Here is a 21,409-nt window from a genome sequence, read left to right on the forward strand (position 1 = left end):
CTTTCTCTCCCAATTTAGCTTAGCCAATCTGCTGGTGTTCATAACAAACCCTTCATGTCATATGGCAAAGCATTTTTTCAGTTGATGGGGGATTTTCCTATATATTAATATGCAACTTTTTAAATTATGAATGTGCAAAGGACTATCAAGGTTTCCTGGGTGTTGGGTTATCGTTTACTTTTGACTGCTGTCAGATTAAGAAATTATTAAGCGTGTTTGTCATCTGTGCAGTGAATGAAATTTATTTAAGGGATTTGTTCTCTTTTTAAGCCTTAATTAGAGATACTTTATTTATCCCGAAGGAAATTATTGAAGGAAATTATAAAGTAGGGTGGCACAGTGGCCTTTGTGGGTAGCACTGTTGCCTCACAGAGAGAGTCCTGGGTTCGATTCCCAGGTGGAGTAGTCCGGGTCCTTTCTGTGTGGAATTTGCATGTTCTCCCTGTGTCTGTTTCCTCCGGGAGATCCAGTTTCCTCCCATAGTACAAAGACATGAAAGTGAGGTGAATTTGAGATACAAAATATCCATGACTGCGTTTAACATTAAAAGTCTTGAACTGTTGAATCTTGTGTAACCAGTAACCTCAGTAACCTGTCCTGTCATGACATTAAAATCCTATTAATTAAATAATTAAATAAGCCTTAATTACTAAATTATACCAGATATATTGAATGTGAACTTGAACAAATGTTTTATGGCAAACTGATAAATCAGTGCCTCCCAGTTTATAACTACTGAAAGGATGTAAGTGTTAAAGATGCAAAGCCAGAAATGTCTTGAGTGGGAAAAGTGGATAAGGATCAGGATAACCTATCAGCCTTCTTTCCCATTTTTTGCTGTTTATCACCACCTTTCATTAATGCATAATATGTTTTGTGTAAAGTTTAACCTCTGAACTGCAAATATCTGCATTTAAAATGCCAACGTGCATAGGTTTGATATTAATCCCCTCCATTCTGAATAAAACCCATAATGACACCAATGTCTAGCACTATTGTAAGCATGAGTTTTACAGAGAACACACTGTCTTTTCACACCACTTTCATTATTCTCCGCTGCTGTTTTCACAAGAAACAAACAGTTCTACTGCCTGGACTCTGTGCAAAACCTCAAAAGCTCTCGATGGTTTCTACCATACTACGGGCGACAAGCTTTTCCACCGCCACAGACTAAATCTCGCTTTAAACAAGGATCGACAATTAAGGAAACAAAAGCCAGGCCTACTTTCTGAGGTTTAAAATCAGGATCCAAGAAATTGTCATATTCATGTCTTGTCAAATCGTCACTCTTACAAAAGACTGGTGGGGAAACAGAGGACCGTGATGAATGTGAGCCAGGGGGCAAGTTACTCAAAACCCAGGAAACTGCACAGCGTTTATGTTTTGCGCAAGAACTACCCAGAGGATTGCAAGCCTTAAACACATTTACATACCAAGTTAACAAGATTCTTAACTCTATGCCTGACAGAAACCCGTTTTCCAGGAACTTCTGGATTAGATTTGTATGCACGCTGTGCAGTCGTCAACCTATTATCTTGTCATGCTTTTTGTTTGTCAGCTACCTCGTTCACTATATGTTTGCTGTGATGGACTCTGCAACACGTAGGAGAAAATGACGTTTTGGTTAGGATAAAAAATTTACTTAATGGGTTCAACACAGATTTTCACAAGTCACAAAATACGAGTCTTTAGGCTAGAGTCTCGAGTCAAGTCACAAGTCTTTAGACTAGAGTCCAAGTCAAGTCACGAGTCAATATAATATACACAACATATATTGGAAATGTAGCGAAGAAATAAACAAATAATATGGAAGTTCAGACAAAAAAAACAACCAATTTCCGTAACAAGAAGGTACCAGTTAAAAGCTTCAACTGATACGTTTTGTTTTCATTGCAAAACAAAAGGGCACGATAAATCATGGCACAGTGGCCAAAATCCAAAAACACAGCAAAAAAATCATAACCACTGCTTACCTTAGCTTATGTTCTTCCAGATGCTATTACATGTATAAGCGTGTGTCCCATCAGAATATAATCCATTAGTTTGTAAATGTGCTTATAATTAAAAACCTCCAAACTTTTCCCGGTTGTGAAGTAAAACACTAACTTGTTAGAAAGCCAATTAAGCGTTTCATTTACACATCATCTGTGTGACGCAAACTGAATAAATGCAAATAACAGCATTTCTTACTAAAAATTGAAATCAGAAGGTCTGATTGGTTCAGAAAGTGGTCTTTCAATCATTAGCGTCAATTCTGTAGGAGCGTTCCATTCACCCCAGTTGAATGATCCAGTTGAATCCTCAATGGTGCTATTGGCTAATCTGGATCTCTATGCACACATTACTGGCTATGTTTGAGGGACGGTGGCTAAGGCCCGCAATGGATTAACGGACCCATTGCAATGCTGATCAGGATAAACTCCATCTCAATTCCAAAAATCCAACTCCAAAAATTCCATCTCATTAAACTTAAGCCAACTGGCGCCAGCAGTCATTTAGTTCAACCTTTTAAATACAAACTGCAGGCAAGGGTGAAAAATAATGCAAAGATTTAAACAGAGAATCGACTGTGATTTTATTAGCATTAAATTATGGCTGCTTATTTATTTCCTATATATGTCCGGGTTTAGGACCGTCACTGAGAGCACACTAATAAGTGCGTCTGCCAATGGCCAGGCTGTTTTGGTCATTGCCTTAGACATTAGTGAATTATGTCTGTGCATATGCGCGACTGGACAATAGAGACACTGAGATTCAAATTCTGATTCCCTAGATCTTAGTGGTAGTGGACTAGCGTGCTTTATCACTGCGCACCCTGCGCACCCCATCCATTCATCAGTAAAAATAAGGTTTATCTTTTTTCTTCCTATTTCTACTTTCTGAAGATACAAACATCAAGTTGCACAATTGATTTAGGGTTTGGAAGAACTGTGTCTGTGAGAAATACAATTCCACAATTAGATACAAACCTGTTTTACCTCGTAGTGACTCAGTGTCAGCACTTCTCTTAATGTAAAGCTAACTGTAACTCTCCAGGGAACGGACTGCGTGTAGCACTTTTATTTTGGGCGGGTGTCCTATAGTCTTTGAATGGGCATGCGAAGGCAAAATAGAGAAAAGTCTCAGTCAGGCTATCACTGCCAGTACACTGGATGGTGTTGGATAGCATAATGTAATGACATAATGGTATTTCAGGATCCGAGTCGGGGTGGAGTTTTCTGTTTAGTGCCATTACACATGCAGTAGTGGACTATTTTAAGCAGCGACAGATAAAATAAGGAAGAGAATGTAAAGATATGATACGCTGTGGCGTCCGTTACAGAAAGATGTTCCCATTAGATCACCAACTTAAGAATAAGAAGACCAATGTCGGCTGTACTGTTAACCAATCAGGTGCCCTGACAGGCTCAATTGGGCATGCAAGAGGAAGTGAATGGTTTGAATGGGTTTTTCATTTCATTTGCAGTTGATGCTTCTGCTGGCAAATTAAGGCGTCTGCATGAGAGATGGTTGATTCAGGAACAGAGGCACGTGCCAGAGGGTGGGGCACTGACTCTCAAATGAGTCACACCTTGGCTCTAGTTATCCTAACGACCCACATATTGGCAGGGTGGGTTAATGACTTTGAGAACCACCAAGTGACCACCGCACTAAAGGTTAAATACCTGGGACACCCCGTCAGCTTTCGGATAAGAGGTGCCCAAAAGCCAAGTCGCCTACAACTCGAGCACTCCAGACATGGGGCAGAAAGGGACACTTCATAGCCAAAAGTATTTGGACATTAGCTTGATGGACGTCCTATTCCAAGACCAATTTTAGTAATATGGAGTTTCATTTTTGTTTGCCGCTCTAACAGCCTCCACTCCTCTGAATTTGCACAAAATTTTAGAGGCGTGGCTTGCAGTAGACATTTCTTATTATATACATACAGGTTTATATATATATATATATATATATATATATATATATATATATATATATATATATATATATACACCAGAGGACATTGCCAGAGTGTAACGGCGATCCACCAACTTTTCTGGATTCTGAGGCGGATCGCTAGGGGGCAGGTTGGCAGGGTCACAAGAGGTCACACCATAGGAGAGCAAACTCAGGCAAGCCAGGCTCAACTTGCTCACTAACATAAACAGTCTCAGAGGGGCAGCAACTAATAAAATAAGGAAATAAGGGCAGTTGTAACCTAGTGGTTAAGGTACTGGACTAGTCATCAAAAGGGCACGGGTTCAAGCCCCACCACTGCCACTTGCCACTGTAGGGTCTTTGCGCAATGCCCTTAACCCTCAATTGCTTAGACAGTATACTGTCACTGTACTGTAAGTCGCTTTGGATAAAAGCGTCTGCTAAATGCTAAAAATGTAGAAGGGCACAGTGGATACTTGGTGAACACCAGGGTGCCCTCTTCTTCGTGTCCATTATAAAATTTTTAAAAATTGAATATTTACATCAATAATACCAAATTCTGCTCTATTTTTGCGTTACAAAATGTTTTTATTCTAACAATTATCTTTTCTCTTTTCCAGAAAGTGAGATCGTTCCTCCAGACTGTCTCCGTCCCCGGTCCTTCACCACGGTACGTGGTTCCTCTTCCCTGCGACGTGACGCTGACGCTTCCCGCCTGTCTGTCAGTCTCTGCGACCTCAACCTGGCCCGTGATGAAGCCAGGCTCCGTCTCCCATCAGCACCCGTCTCCGCCTCCCGCGCCATCCCTCAGAACTCTCTAAACTCATTCCTTCCAGCCGCCCTAGAAAGCGAGCTACGTTTCCACCAGCTGCGCGGCGCCCAGCTTAAAGCCGTGGACGAGCAGACCGTGTCGCGCAGTGGGCACGGCCATGAAGAAGAAGGCACCCTGGCATTCACTGAGCGTCCACTGCGCCCCTCTGAGACTGTTTATGTTACAGTGAGCAAGTCGAGTCTGGCTCGCCCGGGTTTGCTCTCCTACGGTGTGACCTCTTGTGACCCTGCCACCCTGCACCCTAACGACCTGCCGCCGAACCCTGAAGAGTTAGTGGATCGCAAGGAATTCTGGGCCGTGTGCAGGGTGCCCAAGCCGCTACACTCTGGAGATGTCCTCGGTTTTCTGCTCACACAGGACGGAGAGCTGGTTCTCAGCCAGAATGGTGTAAATGCGGGCATGCAGGCTTGTGTCGACAACTCGCGCCCCCTCTGGATGTTTTTTGGGCTGCATGGTGCCCTCACGCAGCTAAGGATCTTGGGTAAGCACTTAATATCTACACACGATATGACCAAGAATATCTGGTTGCCTAACCAACAATGTGGTATCATTTGCAATTGCCGTCCCACCTTTTTACTTTGACAGTCTCCACTGTGTTGCAATAGCTTTCCACAAGATTTTGGAAGTGTGTCTGTGGGAATTTGTGCACAATCAGTCAAAGGAGCATTTGTGAGGTCCTTGCTTTCAGCCTAATTCATTGTTTAATTTTTTTATGCAGTTGAGGCCTCATTGATTTTTAGACCTCAGCAATGTGTGTATCTGAAACATCTGACCGTAGTAATTAAGAGAGGTGTTCACATACTTTTGGCCCTATAGTGTTTATATTTTGCAGAGGGAGAACTAAGCTAATAACAAAAAGTGGTGTGTGGACGATATATGAGCTGTATATGAGGCTATTCAGCTTCTCCTAAACAATGTGCGTCAGCGTCACTTGAAGCATATTCTCACTAACAATCCACTCAGCACGCCCCCCTGCCAACTTTATTCTCTGATCTCATTAGGCTCTATCTCTTCACCTCGTCTCATGAGATGGTACAAGAGTGGGCAATCCGCACTTCACACTCAGTCATAAACCTCACACTTTTCTCCTCCCTCATCCTTTCTCCCTTTTATTTTCTGCTAAGAGCCTGTGCTCTCTCAACACGTTCACATCCCACGGTCATCCAGGTGCATGTAGGACTCAGCATGGACCCCCCACTGATCAGTAAGCCCACACTTTTTAATTATGTAGTTAGCAGACATCCCAGTAGACCTTGCATCAATAAACTGGCTTTTTTTGCTTTTTTACAAATGCAGCCTGTAATCAGGAGGCATCATCTGGTCCAGACGTGTCTGCCTTTCTGCCAAAGATATGGTCTAAAAATATTAGCAGCTCTGGAGGGTGGATTTACAGTGGATTCAAGTTGTATTCAGACCTAATATAATTGCTATTTTAACTCAATGGCAACCCAGTGTAACAAAATAAATACATATTTTAATTTTTGCAAAAGTGAAAATGCAAAAACTGAAATCTCTTACAGATAGATAGATAGATAGATAGATAGATAGATAGATAGATAGATAGATAGATAGATACGACAGAAAGACAGACAGACAGATAGATAGATATACATATAGACAGACAGACAGATAGATAAACATATAGATAGGCAGACAGACAGACAGATAGATATACAGATAGACAGATAGATAGATATACATATAGACAGACAGACAGACAGATATATAGATAGATAGATAGTTAGATAGATAGCTATACATATAGACAGACAGATAGATAAACATATAGATAGGCAGACAGACAGACAGATAGATAGACAGATAGATAGATATACATATAGACAGACAGATATATAGATAAACATATAGATAGGCAGACAGATAGACAGACAGATAGATAGACAGACATACAGACAGACAGACAGACAGATAGATAGATAGATAGATAGATAGTAGGCCACATTGGAGTCATGTCCTTCTGCGTTTCCATTTTTGGCTGGCAGAGGGGGACATGGAGATACAGATAATTGATGTGTCGTCTCCTTGTGATTGACAGTCATCTGTACCTCATTAGCACTATTTCTGACTGATTCACATAACCCCTTTTCCAACCTCTTTCTTCATTATGGACTGCTGATGTTTTTGTGCCCTTCATTTGTTTCTGTTATTTCGGCTACTGGATTTCTTTGCATTTATTTCCTTTTTGTCTGTAGCTGTTTAGCCACAGTATTCTTCTACCATGGTTTAAAATATCCTGCACTTGGATTTTTCATTTTCGTTCTTGCAGGTGCTGGGCTTCGCAGTATGGGTTATGGGTAACAGTAGTAATCACAGTCTATGTATTAAATAAGAGATCTTTTATACTCACCACCCACATTCGCTCATCTACTCTTTCCTCTTTCTCATCACGCAATTCTCTTTATTTATTTTTTAATCATGTCCTGTATTGTCTTTTCGTGAGCTCTTGCTAGATTCTGAGGTTTTAATGCGAGCTTATTAGCCTCTCGAACATACAATCATCTACTCAGGAATCCCGCTCTTCAAACTTCCACCTCTGCATCTTAATGCGATATTAACAGCACTCTGAGTGCACAGAGAAAGAGAAATGGCTGTGTGAGGCTGCAGATGAAGGGATCGAATTGAGAATCTGTAAATAGAAAGTAATAAAATTCCTCCTCTGCACACATTTTTCATGCGTGCTTATTGCTATACACAAAGGAATCTTTTATCTCCATTTACATTGCACGATGAGTCATTGGGGGAAGACAAAAAGTGGGCCAGAGTAGCCAGAAACTTTACTCAAGTAAATTCATTCATTTGTTCGTTTTTATATTTTACCACCAATTTATCTTGCTCTGAGTCACAGTGGGTCCAGTTTCCACCATAATCACCGGGCACAATGCACTAACACACCATGGACAGGACGCCAATCCATTGTGGAGCCTCGGCCCCCTTACAGACATAGCCAGTCATGTCTGTATGTATACAGCCAACCAGCTGATAGCGCCACTTGGGATTCGAACCCTGGATCCCAGCGGTATTGGGCTTGCACAATTGTACTGCTACCTATTGTTGTTTAAATGAATTATTTATGTCACCAAGTTACTTTGGTCAGACAGTTTGGCATTAAGTGGTGAGCTCCAACCCATTTTTGCATGCATCGTCCTTTTATATTTATTTATTATGATTTTAACCTCATGTTTTTCACACTTTGGTTACATTCATGACAGGACAGATAATTACTAGGTACACAAGTTCAAGTTTAATATCAAACACAGTCATGGACAATTTTGTATCTCTAATTTACCTCACTTGCATGTCTTTGGACTGTGGGAGGAAACCGCAGCACCCGGAGGAAACCCACACAGACACAGGGAGAACATGCAAACTCCACACAGAAAGGACCCAGATCGCTCCACCTGGGAATCGAACCCAGGACATTCTTGCTGTGAGATGACAGTGCTACCCAACAAGCCACCGTGCCACCCTCCTTCTTTTATACCCTAACAACCTGTTACCAATTCACCTGCTTATTGTGATGTATCATTTCTTTATTATTTTGCCCCGTTTTTGAGTGTGTTGCAGGCATTAAATCAAAAATGTGTTTGTATTTACAAACTAAAATCAGGTTTCTCAGCTAAAACATTGTAATTTCTTTATCCATAAGTAATTTCCATAAGTAATTTCTTTATCCATTTGTCAGTAAAAAAAAAGTCAATCACATTCTTGTTTTTATTGTTTTTTTGTTTTTTATGCATTTTCTCCCCATTTTTCTCCTGATTTAGAGCACTCAATTTTGTCTTCCGCTGCCGAGGGATACCAGTTTGCATCCAAGGAGAGCACGTCACTGCACACGCCTCTTCCGAAACGTGCACAGCCCTCCTCTTCTCGCCCATGCATTCTGCACAGGCGTCTCTTCTGCCAATCAGGGTCCTTACACAGCGTATGAAGACCCACCCACCCACACATAGTCCGACCCCCACCCTGCAGATACGGTGGCCAATTAGTATCTGCCACAGGCACTGCCAATTATGACCGGTGGCAACACTGAGTTTCGAACCGAGGAGTTCAGAAACTCGGTGCTGGTGTGCTAGCGGAATATCTCGCTGCGACGCCTGGGTGCCTATATTCTTGTTTTAACCCTTTAATGGTCTGTTCAACCATTTGGTTGAGCTTACTTTATGTTTAAATGCTTTTAAAAAATGAGCTGTATTTAAATATTCTTGTTTGGGCCGTATCTACTGTTTGATTGACGTGTTAAACTTAAAAATATTGGTAGATGACACTGGTTTTAGGAAAACAGCCTTCCTAATCTAAAGTTGCATCATTTTTTAATTAAGTCAGCCTTAAAAAAAGAAAACACAGCAGTTATCCTGAAATTATTCTTTTTTGTTTGATTATTTGAAAACATCAAAACTGCAAAGCACTCAACCCTGTCTTCCACATACCGATGTACAGTACATGACAGTGACGAGAGCTCGTCAGTACAGTTCATACGCTCCGTCCTGTATAAGTTCAGGCCTGTCACCATGGAGACACATACTTAACATTATACAGAGGCTTTCTTTGCACCTCTCTGAAACTTTCTCCCACTGTCTCCGTCTGTGTTGATAATCTGTTCGAGATGGTGTGGAGAGCTCCAGGCTCGTGCAGTCTCGAGTCAGCTGCTTTTGACTCGTCGAGGGGGATTAAAAGTTACTGTCTGTGTGCAATGATCAAATCGTGCGATGGCACGCCAGATTTAAGAGGGGATCAGTCTTGGCTTCAGCTCCGCCCTGCATAACAGCCAGCTTCATCTTTAGGCCGACAAAGGATCAGGCTGCAGGACTCGCGTGCAGCTTGCATGCAGCGCATGCTTGAGCCACTCCTACACTAAGCTTAATATAGATCCTTGTGGGACCTCGGCTTCATGGTAACTGATATTGACAGAATGTACAAGCACAACCTCTAGGGAATGTATGAGATGCCCTTATAGTGACCCTACACTACTCTGTTATCCTAATGGTGGGGCAGATACAGTACATGCTCACTTGTTTTTGTGTAGGATATGCCAGTGAAAAAATGTCTAAAACATCACGAGCAACAATTTATTATGTTATATTAAGTTAAATAATAGTGCTTTTTCTATTTGGGCTTGGGACCGGCACTGAGAGCGCACTGACTGACAAGTGTCCTCCCAATGGCTAGGCTGTTTTGGCCACCCTCTCAGACATCAGCCCATTAATCCATGCAAACGTCTGACCAGCCGATAGCACCACTGAAATTCGAACTCTGGATCTCTAGGTCTCAGCAGTAGAGCACCACCCAAGTGCCTGTTAATGTAATCTTTGTAACAAAGAAATTAACTTCATTGAACAGTTACTGTGAAGTGTGGAGTTCCTTCACAATAAACTCTGCAAACCTTGTCTTCATGAGCCTTGCAGTCTTGCACTTTTCCCCCCTAGTTCTCTGGAGCACTGTCGCCTCACAGCGAGAAGGTCCTGGGTTCGATCCCCAGGTGGGGCGGTCTGGATCCTTTCTGTGTGGAGTTTGCATGTTCTCCCCATGGGTTTACTCTAGGTGCTCTGGTGTCCGTGACTGTGTTCGATATAACCTTGTGAACTGATGAACCTTGTGTAAAGAGTAACTACCCTGTCATGAATGTAACCAAAGTGTAAAATTGACAAAATCCTAATAAAAAAAAACCAAAAAAAAAAAAAAACCTTATTTCTCTGTGCAGAAGGGCAGATCAGTCACGTTACTTGAAATGTTGCCTCGGTAGCGGAAAGCGTTGACCGTTCTCTAAGGCATCTGACTGATATATTAATGATCCCATTCCTTCCTTCAGAGGTGTCATATTCAGATTCCAGCCAGGACAAACTTCAAACTGGGTTAAACTCTCCCTAGCAAACAATACTGTAAGAGTTATGTAGGCCGTCAGATTCTAACAATTGCATGACTTGAAAAAGGTTAATTTATTGATGTGGGAAATCCCGTAATGATCATCTTGTGCAGCACCTAAAGCCGTGAATACCCTTACTATGTTGATTCTTTTACTTAACTATTAAATATGCACACTTTAATAGATTCCATCCAGCAGTATTGAAACTGGAGGCGCCCACCATCGCTGGGATCCAGGGTTCAGATCAGCGCTGCTATCGGACATAATTGGCTACGCCTGAGGGGATTGGTGTCCTGTCTGGGATGTTTTACTGCATCGTGCCCAGAGAAAATCTGGACCCTCTGCAACCCTGACTAGGATGTGGCAGTGAAAAAACTGGCTATGTCTGAGCAGGGGATGGCCGAACAGCTTAGTTGTTGGGAGGTTCACTTGTCAATCCGGTCCCAAGTCCGGATACAATAAGGAGGGTATACGGTGTAACAAAACAATTCAAGTATGACAGTCGATTACATGTTAAAAGAAACCTGTAAACCTGTAAAACAAAAGTGTATGCCTTATTGCTGTTTTTGGTGGCACAGTGGGGGGTAGCATGGGTTTCCTCCCACAGTCCAAAGACATGCAAGTGAAGTAAACTGGAGAGACAAAATTGACTGTGTTTAACATTAAACACTCGAACTGATGAATCTTGTGTAACCAGTAATCACCTGTCCTGTCATGAATGCAACCAAAGTGTGTAAAACCTGACATTAAAATCCTAATAAAATAAATAAATATTGCTGTATATTGCAGATTGTGCAAACTGTCATATTGATCTTAACCCAGTCCAGTCAGTGAGTCACTCTGCTCACAATGTAAGTTCAAATGTCACAGTAATTATGCTGGAGTTGACATGTTATTGTCAGTTGAAGAAGCAGGTATATCAATAAAATGTCAAAGCTATTTCAAGAAAAGCTTTCTCCCCCTTTTCATTTTTTGTTAAACTTTTCCGATACTTATTTGTCTGTTTTGTTTTTTTAGGCTCCATCCAACTCAGTGATGCTCAAGGCCCATCTAGCCCAGGTTCACCTTTCTCCTCCTCACCTCACTCGCTTGAGGGAGGTCTGTGCAGTGGCAGCTCAGAGCCTGCGATAAACGCAGGCTGCTCGGGAGCCTTCTGTACCTCCATAACAGGTCAGTATAAAAGATTTGAGGTAAACCAAAATAAATCACTACTTAAGTAATGATGTAATGAAGATTCCTACCACCAGCTTCCTCTGCTGATTTTAGGGTATGTCGTAGATATGTGGCAAAGTTGTAGTTCACTCACTCACTCACTGTCTTAACCTCTTATCCAGTTAGGGTCGCGGGGTGCTGGAGCCTATCCCAGTTTTTCAGTGGGTGCAAGGCACACAGTAACACCCTGGACGCCAGTCCGTCACAGGGCAGACACACACACACACCCATTCACCTATAGGGCAATCCAGTGCCTCCAATTAACTTGACTGCATGTTTTTGGACTGTGGGAGGAAACCAGAGCTCCCGAAGGAAACCCACGCAAACACATGCAAAGGAAACCCACGCAGACACATGCAAACTCTAAACAGAAAGGACCCGGACCACCCCACCTGGGGATAGAACCCTGGACCTTCTTGCTGTGAGGCGACAGTGCTACCCACTGAGCCACCGTGCCACCCTAAGTTGTAGTTGCCAGTTGCTATTTTGGGGACAGAATCAGGGCTGACTGCCTTAATGACTACACCATGAGATCCTATGGTCAATTTTCCACCCATTTACTTTCAATCAGGAGGTCGGAGTTCCTATTTTATGCCTTTGACTTTGTCAAGGTACTGGGGTTTTTTTTACTTCCAAAGTAAGATGACTAATTTTTGTATAGAAATATGCCAACAAAATATCATAGTAGTATATTTTAAATTAATAGCACGTGTGGTACTGCTAATGGTGCTACTGTTTACTCCACACAACAAACGCAACAGTACACTAGACCAGGCGGATCATGAAATTCCCCTTAGTGTTTAGCAGCATGGTTAAACACATTCCCTGAATGGCATTGACTCTGTCTTACTTTGCGTTGTTAATGCTATTTAACACTGTTTAGCACAATGCTGATGCAACTGTGTTAGATCCATATTATAGCCATAGATCTGAACTAAAAATTTCAACGACCAGTATCACTAAATTGGGGCAGTCATGTAACATGTATTTTAATGACATTTAAGGAACATAAATGTACGTATGTGTGTATAAAATGATGTTCTAAAAAGAGTCCTATAAGGTCATTTTAATGTTCTTTTTCTTTCCCTTTTTAAAGCAACAACCACAAGCTCTCCTGTCACCCTGCCCAAGTCCCCAACATTTCCATCATCCTCCAGCTCCTGGCCGGACGAGTGCTCCATCTGTTACGAGAATGCCGTGGACACAGTCATCTACGCATGCGGCCACATGTGTCTGTGCTACACCTGTGGGCTCCGTCTCAAAAAGATGGCCAACGCGTGCTGTCCAATCTGCAGGAGGGCTATCAAAGACATAATAAAGACCTACCGGAGCACATAGGAGCCATCTTCTGTAATACTTCTCTATTACACGACACAGAGAAGCATAATGGCCATAACAAAGACACGGGGACCTTCGGGAAGGAAGGGGGGGCGTCCAGTTCAGGGACAATCATTCTGACACTTCACGGCCTCTCGTTTCAGTGGTGATTCATTTGAACCTTAAAAGGCTTTTGCATTCATCAGCGAAAGGTCTCTAGTAGTTTGGTGTGCGAGCCTTTGTTGCTACGGTAACCAGTTGTCTTGCTGCTCAGGACAGGAGGCTGTGATTCAGACTAAAGCTTCCCACACACACACACGGAAGAAGAAGACGAACTGTATACGTCGCCTCAAGCAATTCAGGAAATTTCAGGAGATATCAAATGTCAATATCTCCATCTTATTTCCCCTCAATTTGAGCCATATGGGACTCTAAGAGTCTCAGTTTGCAGGAGTGCAAGCCTCGCGAAGTGGAAACCGCATCAATATTTATCGCAGATGAAAAATTTAAGTGTTTTCAACCTGCTGGCTGTCCTCAAAACACTTTCCATTATACTAGAACGTTTCAGGGTCACAATTTTTGTCTGTGTACAGCTGAGACCAAGCGAGAGATAAAACACATACATGTACAGTATCCCCCAGCTCCATGTGCTCATGCTAGATCTAGTGCCTAAGCTAGCATTTAAGCTATTTTGCTAATGATATGTGCTCTAATGTCAGTATTGACTTGAGTGATCTTTAAGTACTGACGCCAATTCTGCACATAGTTTCAAATGCAATTTAAACCCAAAGTTAAAAATGAAAAACACTAAACTTAATCAAAGGAAAACAAGCATTTTGATCAGAGATGTATGGTGCCCATCCCTTGCCAGGTTGATTTATGACATCATAGTTATGGCTGAAGTCACAATGGTGATTGGTAAAGTTTACTGACAGCCTGTTGCCTAGTTATCAAATCAGTTTCATCTTGCACTTATTAACAAATATTGTTTTTTCTTCTTTGTGATGCTCCCATATATTTTAGGGGTCACCATAGTGAATCTGGTACGAATACCAGATTGGACACTTTTTTTGCTGGATACTCTTCCTAACGCAACCCTCCTATTTTTATCCAGACATGGGATCAGTACTAAAAGGGACTGACAAGTGCACCTCCCAGTGACTAGGCGATTTTGGCCATTCCCATTCCCAACCCCCCGTAACATAAGTCAGTCATATCTGTGAATACGCCTGACCGGCTGATAGGACAGCTAGCATACTTTACCATTGTGCCACTATTAATTAAATAATACATTAAATACTTTTAATTGAACTGAATCACGTTAGGAAGTGGAACATGCATAGTTTCCTCTGATAAATGGGGCAGATCAGTGAATCATTGCATTGTGAATTAATTTCAGGCCAAATGAGCACACTGTAATTAAAGCTTAATTTACTGCAGACTCACGCTCGGCTGTCTGTATCGCTGTTCAAGTGTTCAAAACACCTCCTCAACACACTCCGCACATGCAATTGCCATGGAGACTGGAGATCTTGGAAGAAGGAACATAGCCTCGAGACATTAAACAATGAAAAGATCATTTGTTGAAGGAGGCTATTTAATTTTCCAGGACAGTCCATATTTCACCAAGTACCCTCTTGATTCGAGCCCATATGTGGCATGTTGCATGATAATAACTAGTTAATGGCAGTGGGGAAACAAGGCAGAGCATATGTGAGTGATGAGGAGTGGAAAGAAAGAGCTTATTAACAACAGCTTAGGAGAAAATAAGTGGATTTAAAATATTGACCATGTTTGAATGAGAAACTGACCTGTGGAAAGGATTTTAGCAAGTCATTTGCCTTAAGAATAGTTCGAGCCATACATATCAGTTTGTAATGGCCTCATGAAGACGCAGCCTCTTCATCGATTTTTACACCAGGCATCAATAAGATCCTCATTAATAAGTTAAGCTTAATTAGTTGCTAATTTAGCTCCTCAGGCCTTGATTTACTGAGTTTCCAACAAGGAATTCTAGTTTACACGTGCAGTTTATGGCTAGTGGGTGCATTTACAAGAGCTCGACGTATATCAGTAACACATTGACCACACATGCAGATACCATAATGTGCAAATAAGCTTTTTTTAAGAGCTAATTGTTCTAAGTAATATTGACGAGTTCATATAGAAAGACAAACATAATAATAACTAATTCTGACTGAATTAATAGAAGAGGTCTTTCTCACTTAAACTCTTTCATTTTATTGTTAAATAAATGTTTGCATTATTTTACAAATAGCCAGTGTTACGCTATCAACCAGTCAGGGCACAGCTAGGACTAAACTGGAGTGCACAGTAATCAGTTACAATATTGTGTAAAATCAGTTACTGCTTTTTAGCAAGTATAAAACCTTACGCTAGATGCACATATTTGTTTAAGTAAAGTGTAGAGCAGGGGTGCTCATACTTTCGTGGCTTGAGATCTACTTTTTCAGTCGATGGGTCACCGCGATCTACTTTTTAAAAAGGTTGGCCTCATCATTTTTCAGAAAAGCTTTGAAGCTTTTTTAAATGCGCTTCAGTTGCCTATATTGATATTCAACATTACAGGGCAAGCGACTAAAAAATCACACTAATCTTATTCTGATGATTTGTACTGAATGGTCTGGACAGTAGCTGTTCATGCCAAATCTCAAGCAGACTTCCAAGTGTTCATCAGTAAGGATGGAATGATATTTAGACTTAATTATTTTCATGTGGGAAAAGGCTGATTCACACAAGTAAGTTAATCTAAAAATGCTGTTAAATATGTGGCACATTTTCTTATGTTTGGATATTTTTTCTCAGCCAGCAAGTTTCAAAATTGTCCAGCAGAGGCCCTTGACTTCATATGAATGTCAGCTTGTAGGGTTGAAATTTCTGTTTGTAGCATGAGATCTGAATATTCTCCGTCGGCTTCTTCCACGTATGAACGAAACAGCCGTCCTTGCAGTGTTCTTGCCCGAATCGAAACATTTTTGGCGCAGACTGGCTACTGATGAATGAAAACTTTCTAGATTCTTAGTGCTTTCAGCAGGCTGAGGCGTAGCTATGGTAACAAACCGCAAATTAAAGAAACAGTGGCCATATTTCATGTCAATCCCGCTGACCTGTTTGAATGAGGGGGATCTACCAGCGTGCACTGTGCGATCGACTTGTAGATCGCGATCGACGTATTGGGCACCCCTGGTGTAGAGTTATCAATATCAATATCTGTGAAAAATAAAGCACTAAATAGTGAGTGTTTATTGCTAATACAGGCATTTTAGACATTTGTGTGATGCGTTTTGGCTTGTTTTTTAGCTTTTGATATTTTTAAAATAGTTCAGTTGATTTAATTAATGATGCCGGTGTTGATTTAATGTTCTTAACCTGACTTCTTAATACATGACACTTCCATGATGATCAGATTACTTTTTAATGACATTCAAAATGTAAATAATGGTAATTATAGCAAACTCACAAAAAGGTGGGTTTGTTTAGTTATTTCATCATGCAGTTTTTTATAAAGTCCATTAGTGAATAAGCTTACATATTTTTGCTATGTATTTGCATATGATTTCACACACGGACATTCAGTAAATCAGGGCCTCAGTGTGTACCTTACAGAAATGGCACCGATTGATTGGATCAGTTGTCTAACTGGTGATGAAATATCGCAGTACATGGCTGCATATCAAGGTCATTGTAACTGACGTGTTGGTTAGTTTGCGACAATCAATCATGACAGCTAGGGCTTAAATCTGTGCTGCTAAAGTGTTCATTTTCTTCAGGCAGTGTTAAAACGGCATCTGTGTGGACTTTCATACATCCTGTCGCTGCTATGGCAGAAACAAGCTCAAGTTTTGATCATTTAGATTATAAATATTTATATATAGATATTTAAATGCTGGGTGTCCTGTTTATGTTCTCTAGACTCGAGACTTTTTGTGAGAATTAGGCAAATTAGTAGAATGTCATTTTGTCCTTTAATGAAACATGTTTAATATTAAGCTGTATGCTGGTTCTTGGAGTGGTTGTTTACTTTTAAATGATGGTTTATATTCATTGATTATGACCTGAACCTCTGTAAACTGTAATAGCAGTTAGAGCTGGGCGATATGACAATTTAATATCAATCATTGCACTGTATTAACATCGTGGAATATTTTACTTACAACACCCAAAACCTTGCCATACAAATTAACACTAATGAATGTTTTTAATACTTAGTAACCAGTAAATCAGACATAACACAACATGCCAGGACAGGTCTGTGCCACAATGATAGAAATAATAAAAACTGATGAATTAAGAATTAACATGCACTATGAACAAATAATATAAAGTCACTTCAGTTGGCAGGTGTTGGTGAACCTGTGATTTCATCATGTTCATATTGTTCATTTATAGCAGGATGAGATCACACCAGACTTCTCAACCCACTGTGTTCAGCTCCTGCTATAAGATACCCAGGCATTCCCAAGCTTATTGAGAGATAAAATCCCTCCAGCCAACCAATATAACCCAGATGGGCTCAGCCCAAAAAGTAGATCAGCAGCCAGGGTACAGGTTGGGGGATTGGGTGCAGTTCACTAGGAATATACTCAGCATATAATAAACAATATATACACTTTAAGGTATTTCAGTAATATTTTGAAAGTAGTTTGGTTGTTTGGGAGGACTATTTTTCTATTCAGTAACACTAAACAGGCTTCCGTGTTTCAGTAATTTATATAGATAGTATAAAAATAGATAGTAATTATAGATAGTAATATAGATAGTAATTTATATAGATTAGAGCAGGTTAGCGAGGTGTGTGTGGGTGTGTGAACATATTTAAATATCATTTATAATCTAATGTATAAAATTACTGTTTTGTTGGCACTTTGAAAGAAATACAAAATTTTACCATACATATTGATAGTATTAACAATAAGTATTGAAATATGATGTTTTGACATATCGCCCACCCCTACTACCGGTATCCTTTGTGTTTTTCTCTCTTAGTGATTTGACTGATGATGATGCTTGTTGTGGGTTATTCCTCTGTGATGAGCCTGGTTTATGCTTTTTTGTTGTTGTTTTGGGCTAACATTCATTTAGAAGAAGAAAGTGTGCCTGAAATTCGTAAAAATAAAAAGTAGAGTTAATTAAAGCTGATCAGCTTATCAGCAATTGATAAAATAGTTAAAACTATAACACTATTTTATCTATCTAAACTACTTCTACTAGTTTTTAATGACGCTATTACCTCGCTATTTGGAAATGCCCTTAAGTTTTGTTTTTTATGAGCAGTGGAAGCTCAGCAGTTAATATACTGGACTTAATCAGGAGGTCAGTGGTTTAAACCCCATCACGACCAAGTTGCCGCTATTGGACCCCTGAGCAAGGCCTTTAACCTTCAGTTGCTTGCACTGTAATTGACTACAAGTGTTAGTCGCTTTGGACAAAGGCGTCCACTAAATGCCATGTTGCTGCAATGTAAATGTTGATACGAAAGTTTCGACACAACAGCACATCTGCTAAAAACTGAGGCTGTGTTCCAAACCACATAGTATGTAGTAAAATAAGGCTGTGTTCCAAACCACATACTATGTAGTATTTCAAAATTAATATAAAGCAGTTTGTGGTGAGTTTATTCAGCTACAAATTACTTCATTGAGTCAAAACTCCACTTCTTTTTTGCATATTATTAAAAAGTTGGGCAGCAGGTTTGGCTGCTTGTGTTTTTTTTAGCACGTCCAATTTCATCCCATCTATCATCCTCTCATTATTGCGGATTCCTGCTCCTGATTGGGGCTGACGAGGCCGTTCCACGCCTCCTCCGAAACGTGCACAGCCAATCGACCGTCTTATCACCCACACTTGACGAGTGTAGCGTGGCAGAGTACTGTGCACGGAGGATCACACACTCCGCCGCACCCCCTCCCGTCTCCATACAGGCGCCACCAACCAGCCAGCAGAGGGCGCGACCGCCCCGTTCCTGAGAGAGCATCCCCTACGGTCTCAAGTCCCGCCCCTCACCCGGACAACAGGCCAATCTTTGTCCATAGCCGCCCAGCCTCGACCATGAAGGCAGAGCTGGATTCGAAACGACGCTCCTTCGAAATCCAGCTCTGGTTGCAGCGCGTGTCTTTTACCGCTGCGCCACCTGAGCGACGGCTGCTTGTGTTTTAAAGTGATTCCTCCAGCCGCCTGAAGGCTTCAGAAGCTCATGAATAAAACGCATAAACCAGGCTTTACATTGTAATGTATTTTCTGAATAAAGCAGAAATATATTACATAACGTGACTTGTAATCATGAGCTATACTGTGCAGTCAATCTAATTAGGGCTTTGCAGTAAAACAATCAGAAATGTGTTTCTAGGTATAAAGTGAGCACATGATTATAGTAATTTACAATGTTTCGTTTTTGTATGGATTTGTTATTTCTTTTCACCGTCCTTCTCTAATTAAAATCCTTTTATAATTTATGTTACAATTTTTGTGAATGAATTAACTTTTTAATCATGTATTATTTGAAAATGTGATTATTTTACAATTGAATTGATTTTAGTCACGTTTTATAGTGTATGTGCACAGTGCTTGAGGGCCATCATTGTATTTCCAAGTCACTTTATATTATCTATGATTGTACATTTCTATCCCCATATTTCTATTTCTGTAATTCCTTTGAACAGAGATATATTGACATTTTTGTTTGTCCTGACCAGAATTATCAATCATGTAAAAAGTGTGATGATCCTGTTTTAAAGTGAACTCCTTTATGCCTGACCTGTTACCAGTTTTTAAATGGGATTATTAATTTGCCCTGTAATATGAATTTTGAGGAATTTTACCAGGACATGCAGCCTTACAAACACTTCATAGCTTGCTTTGCTTCTGATTGTCTTTGACCCTGTAATGTATTTATTTATGTAGTAAATGGTGTGAGTGTTTCAGTATATAAGGTACAGATAATCAGTTTTACTTTGGACCTTTTGTCTGGAAGAAAAGCTCTGGTTTGTAGGAAATAGCCATTTTGCATTTTGACCAGTTTTGTAATTCAGTCTTTAGATGATTTTTTTCTAAAGCGCACCTTATTGTAGATTACGTTTTTTACTAAGATAGATAATCAGCAGTTTACCGAAGAGCCAGGTTCTCATATTTTAACCATTTCATTTAAACATACTGCAACTGGGTTCACTCAGGGCTGGATGGAAGATCATGAGATCATGTACAGTGTCAATACCTCTACCAGCACCTCTATGTGGCCACTTCTGATGTTTAATTTTTAGTCATACCCAATTCCCTACATGCACTACACCCATGCTGGTTCCTCTGACACACTTAAAGCTGCCAACTGTTTTTTTTCCCCACAGGACGGTGGTTCATTTAACAGAGAGCCCTACATGCTGAGAAACACACTATGCTTTCTGTATTCCTCAACAGCTCATGTCGATTCCTCAACCAAACAGGCGTTGCTTCTGCACCAGCAAAGATGCAACTTCCAATCTGGGTTTCCTTTATCACACACAGCCAATTGTGTCTGTATAGTATCCAACCAGGCCACTGGTGCCAGAGGGCCTCATATCCAGACCCATCTGAATGTAATGTTTAATTTTCAGAGGCTGTGGCTTATCAGATAAACTGCACCTGGACCACTTGTAAAATCAAATAAAAAAGAGGCTGGATTGACTAAATGACCCAGACAACAGACTTTAAACCCCATTCATGCCTCTATGATCAGATTGCTAGCTAAACAATTGCTCAAATTGGATGAGCATTATGCTGCACAGCATCATGGGTCTTAGAGACCTGGGTTTGATCCTCACCCCTGGTCACTGCCTATGAAGATTTTTCTTCCATCTAACAAACACATGCTGAAAATAGATTGAGTATTCCAAATTGCCCCAACATTTGAGAAAGTGATAGATTGGTGCCCTGTGTTTCTGGGTGGCACTGGACTCGCTGTGCTTCAGTATCTCAAATGGAATATGTGAAGAGCCACGTTTCCAATATCTTTTCCATAGTTTTTGTCTAAACTTTCCAATCAGTTTATGTATGTGTAAGTGAAAAAAGTGCACTCTGCGGGTTTCCCAGTACATCACGTCATGCATAAACAGAACATTCAGGATTAAATGTGGTGTAATTGCACCTGAAATTGTTCATCTAGCCCTCAGTGTTTACAGCAAGCTAGTAGAATGAATCTACACCCAGTTTAGCCTGATAAATCAGTAGATTCACTGAATCCACTAAATCCATTA

General features: G+C 40.7%; 1 protein-coding gene across 1 annotated transcript in view; it reads left to right on the forward strand.

Moving 5' to 3' along the window:
• Window positions 1–13,270, forward strand: part of neurl1aa (neuralized E3 ubiquitin protein ligase 1Aa) — a 52,001-nt gene extending 38,731 nt beyond the window's left edge. Inside the window, exons 4-6 of the mRNA XM_063010387.1 lie at window positions 4,542–5,234; window positions 11,652–11,804; window positions 12,943–13,270. Of these exons, the coding sequence (XP_062866457.1) occupies window positions 4,542–5,234; window positions 11,652–11,804; window positions 12,943–13,184 (1,088 nt within the window). The 3' untranslated portion in view covers window positions 13,185–13,270. The remainder of the gene's footprint in view (window positions 1–4,541; window positions 5,235–11,651; window positions 11,805–12,942) is intronic.
• The last annotated feature ends 8,139 nt before the right edge of the window (window positions 13,271–21,409 follow it).

This window comes from Trichomycterus rosablanca, chromosome 15 (genome assembly GCF_030014385.1).
Source record: "Trichomycterus rosablanca isolate fTriRos1 chromosome 15, fTriRos1.hap1, whole genome shotgun sequence".
Lineage (NCBI taxonomy): Eukaryota > Metazoa > Chordata > Actinopteri > Siluriformes > Trichomycteridae > Trichomycterus > Trichomycterus rosablanca.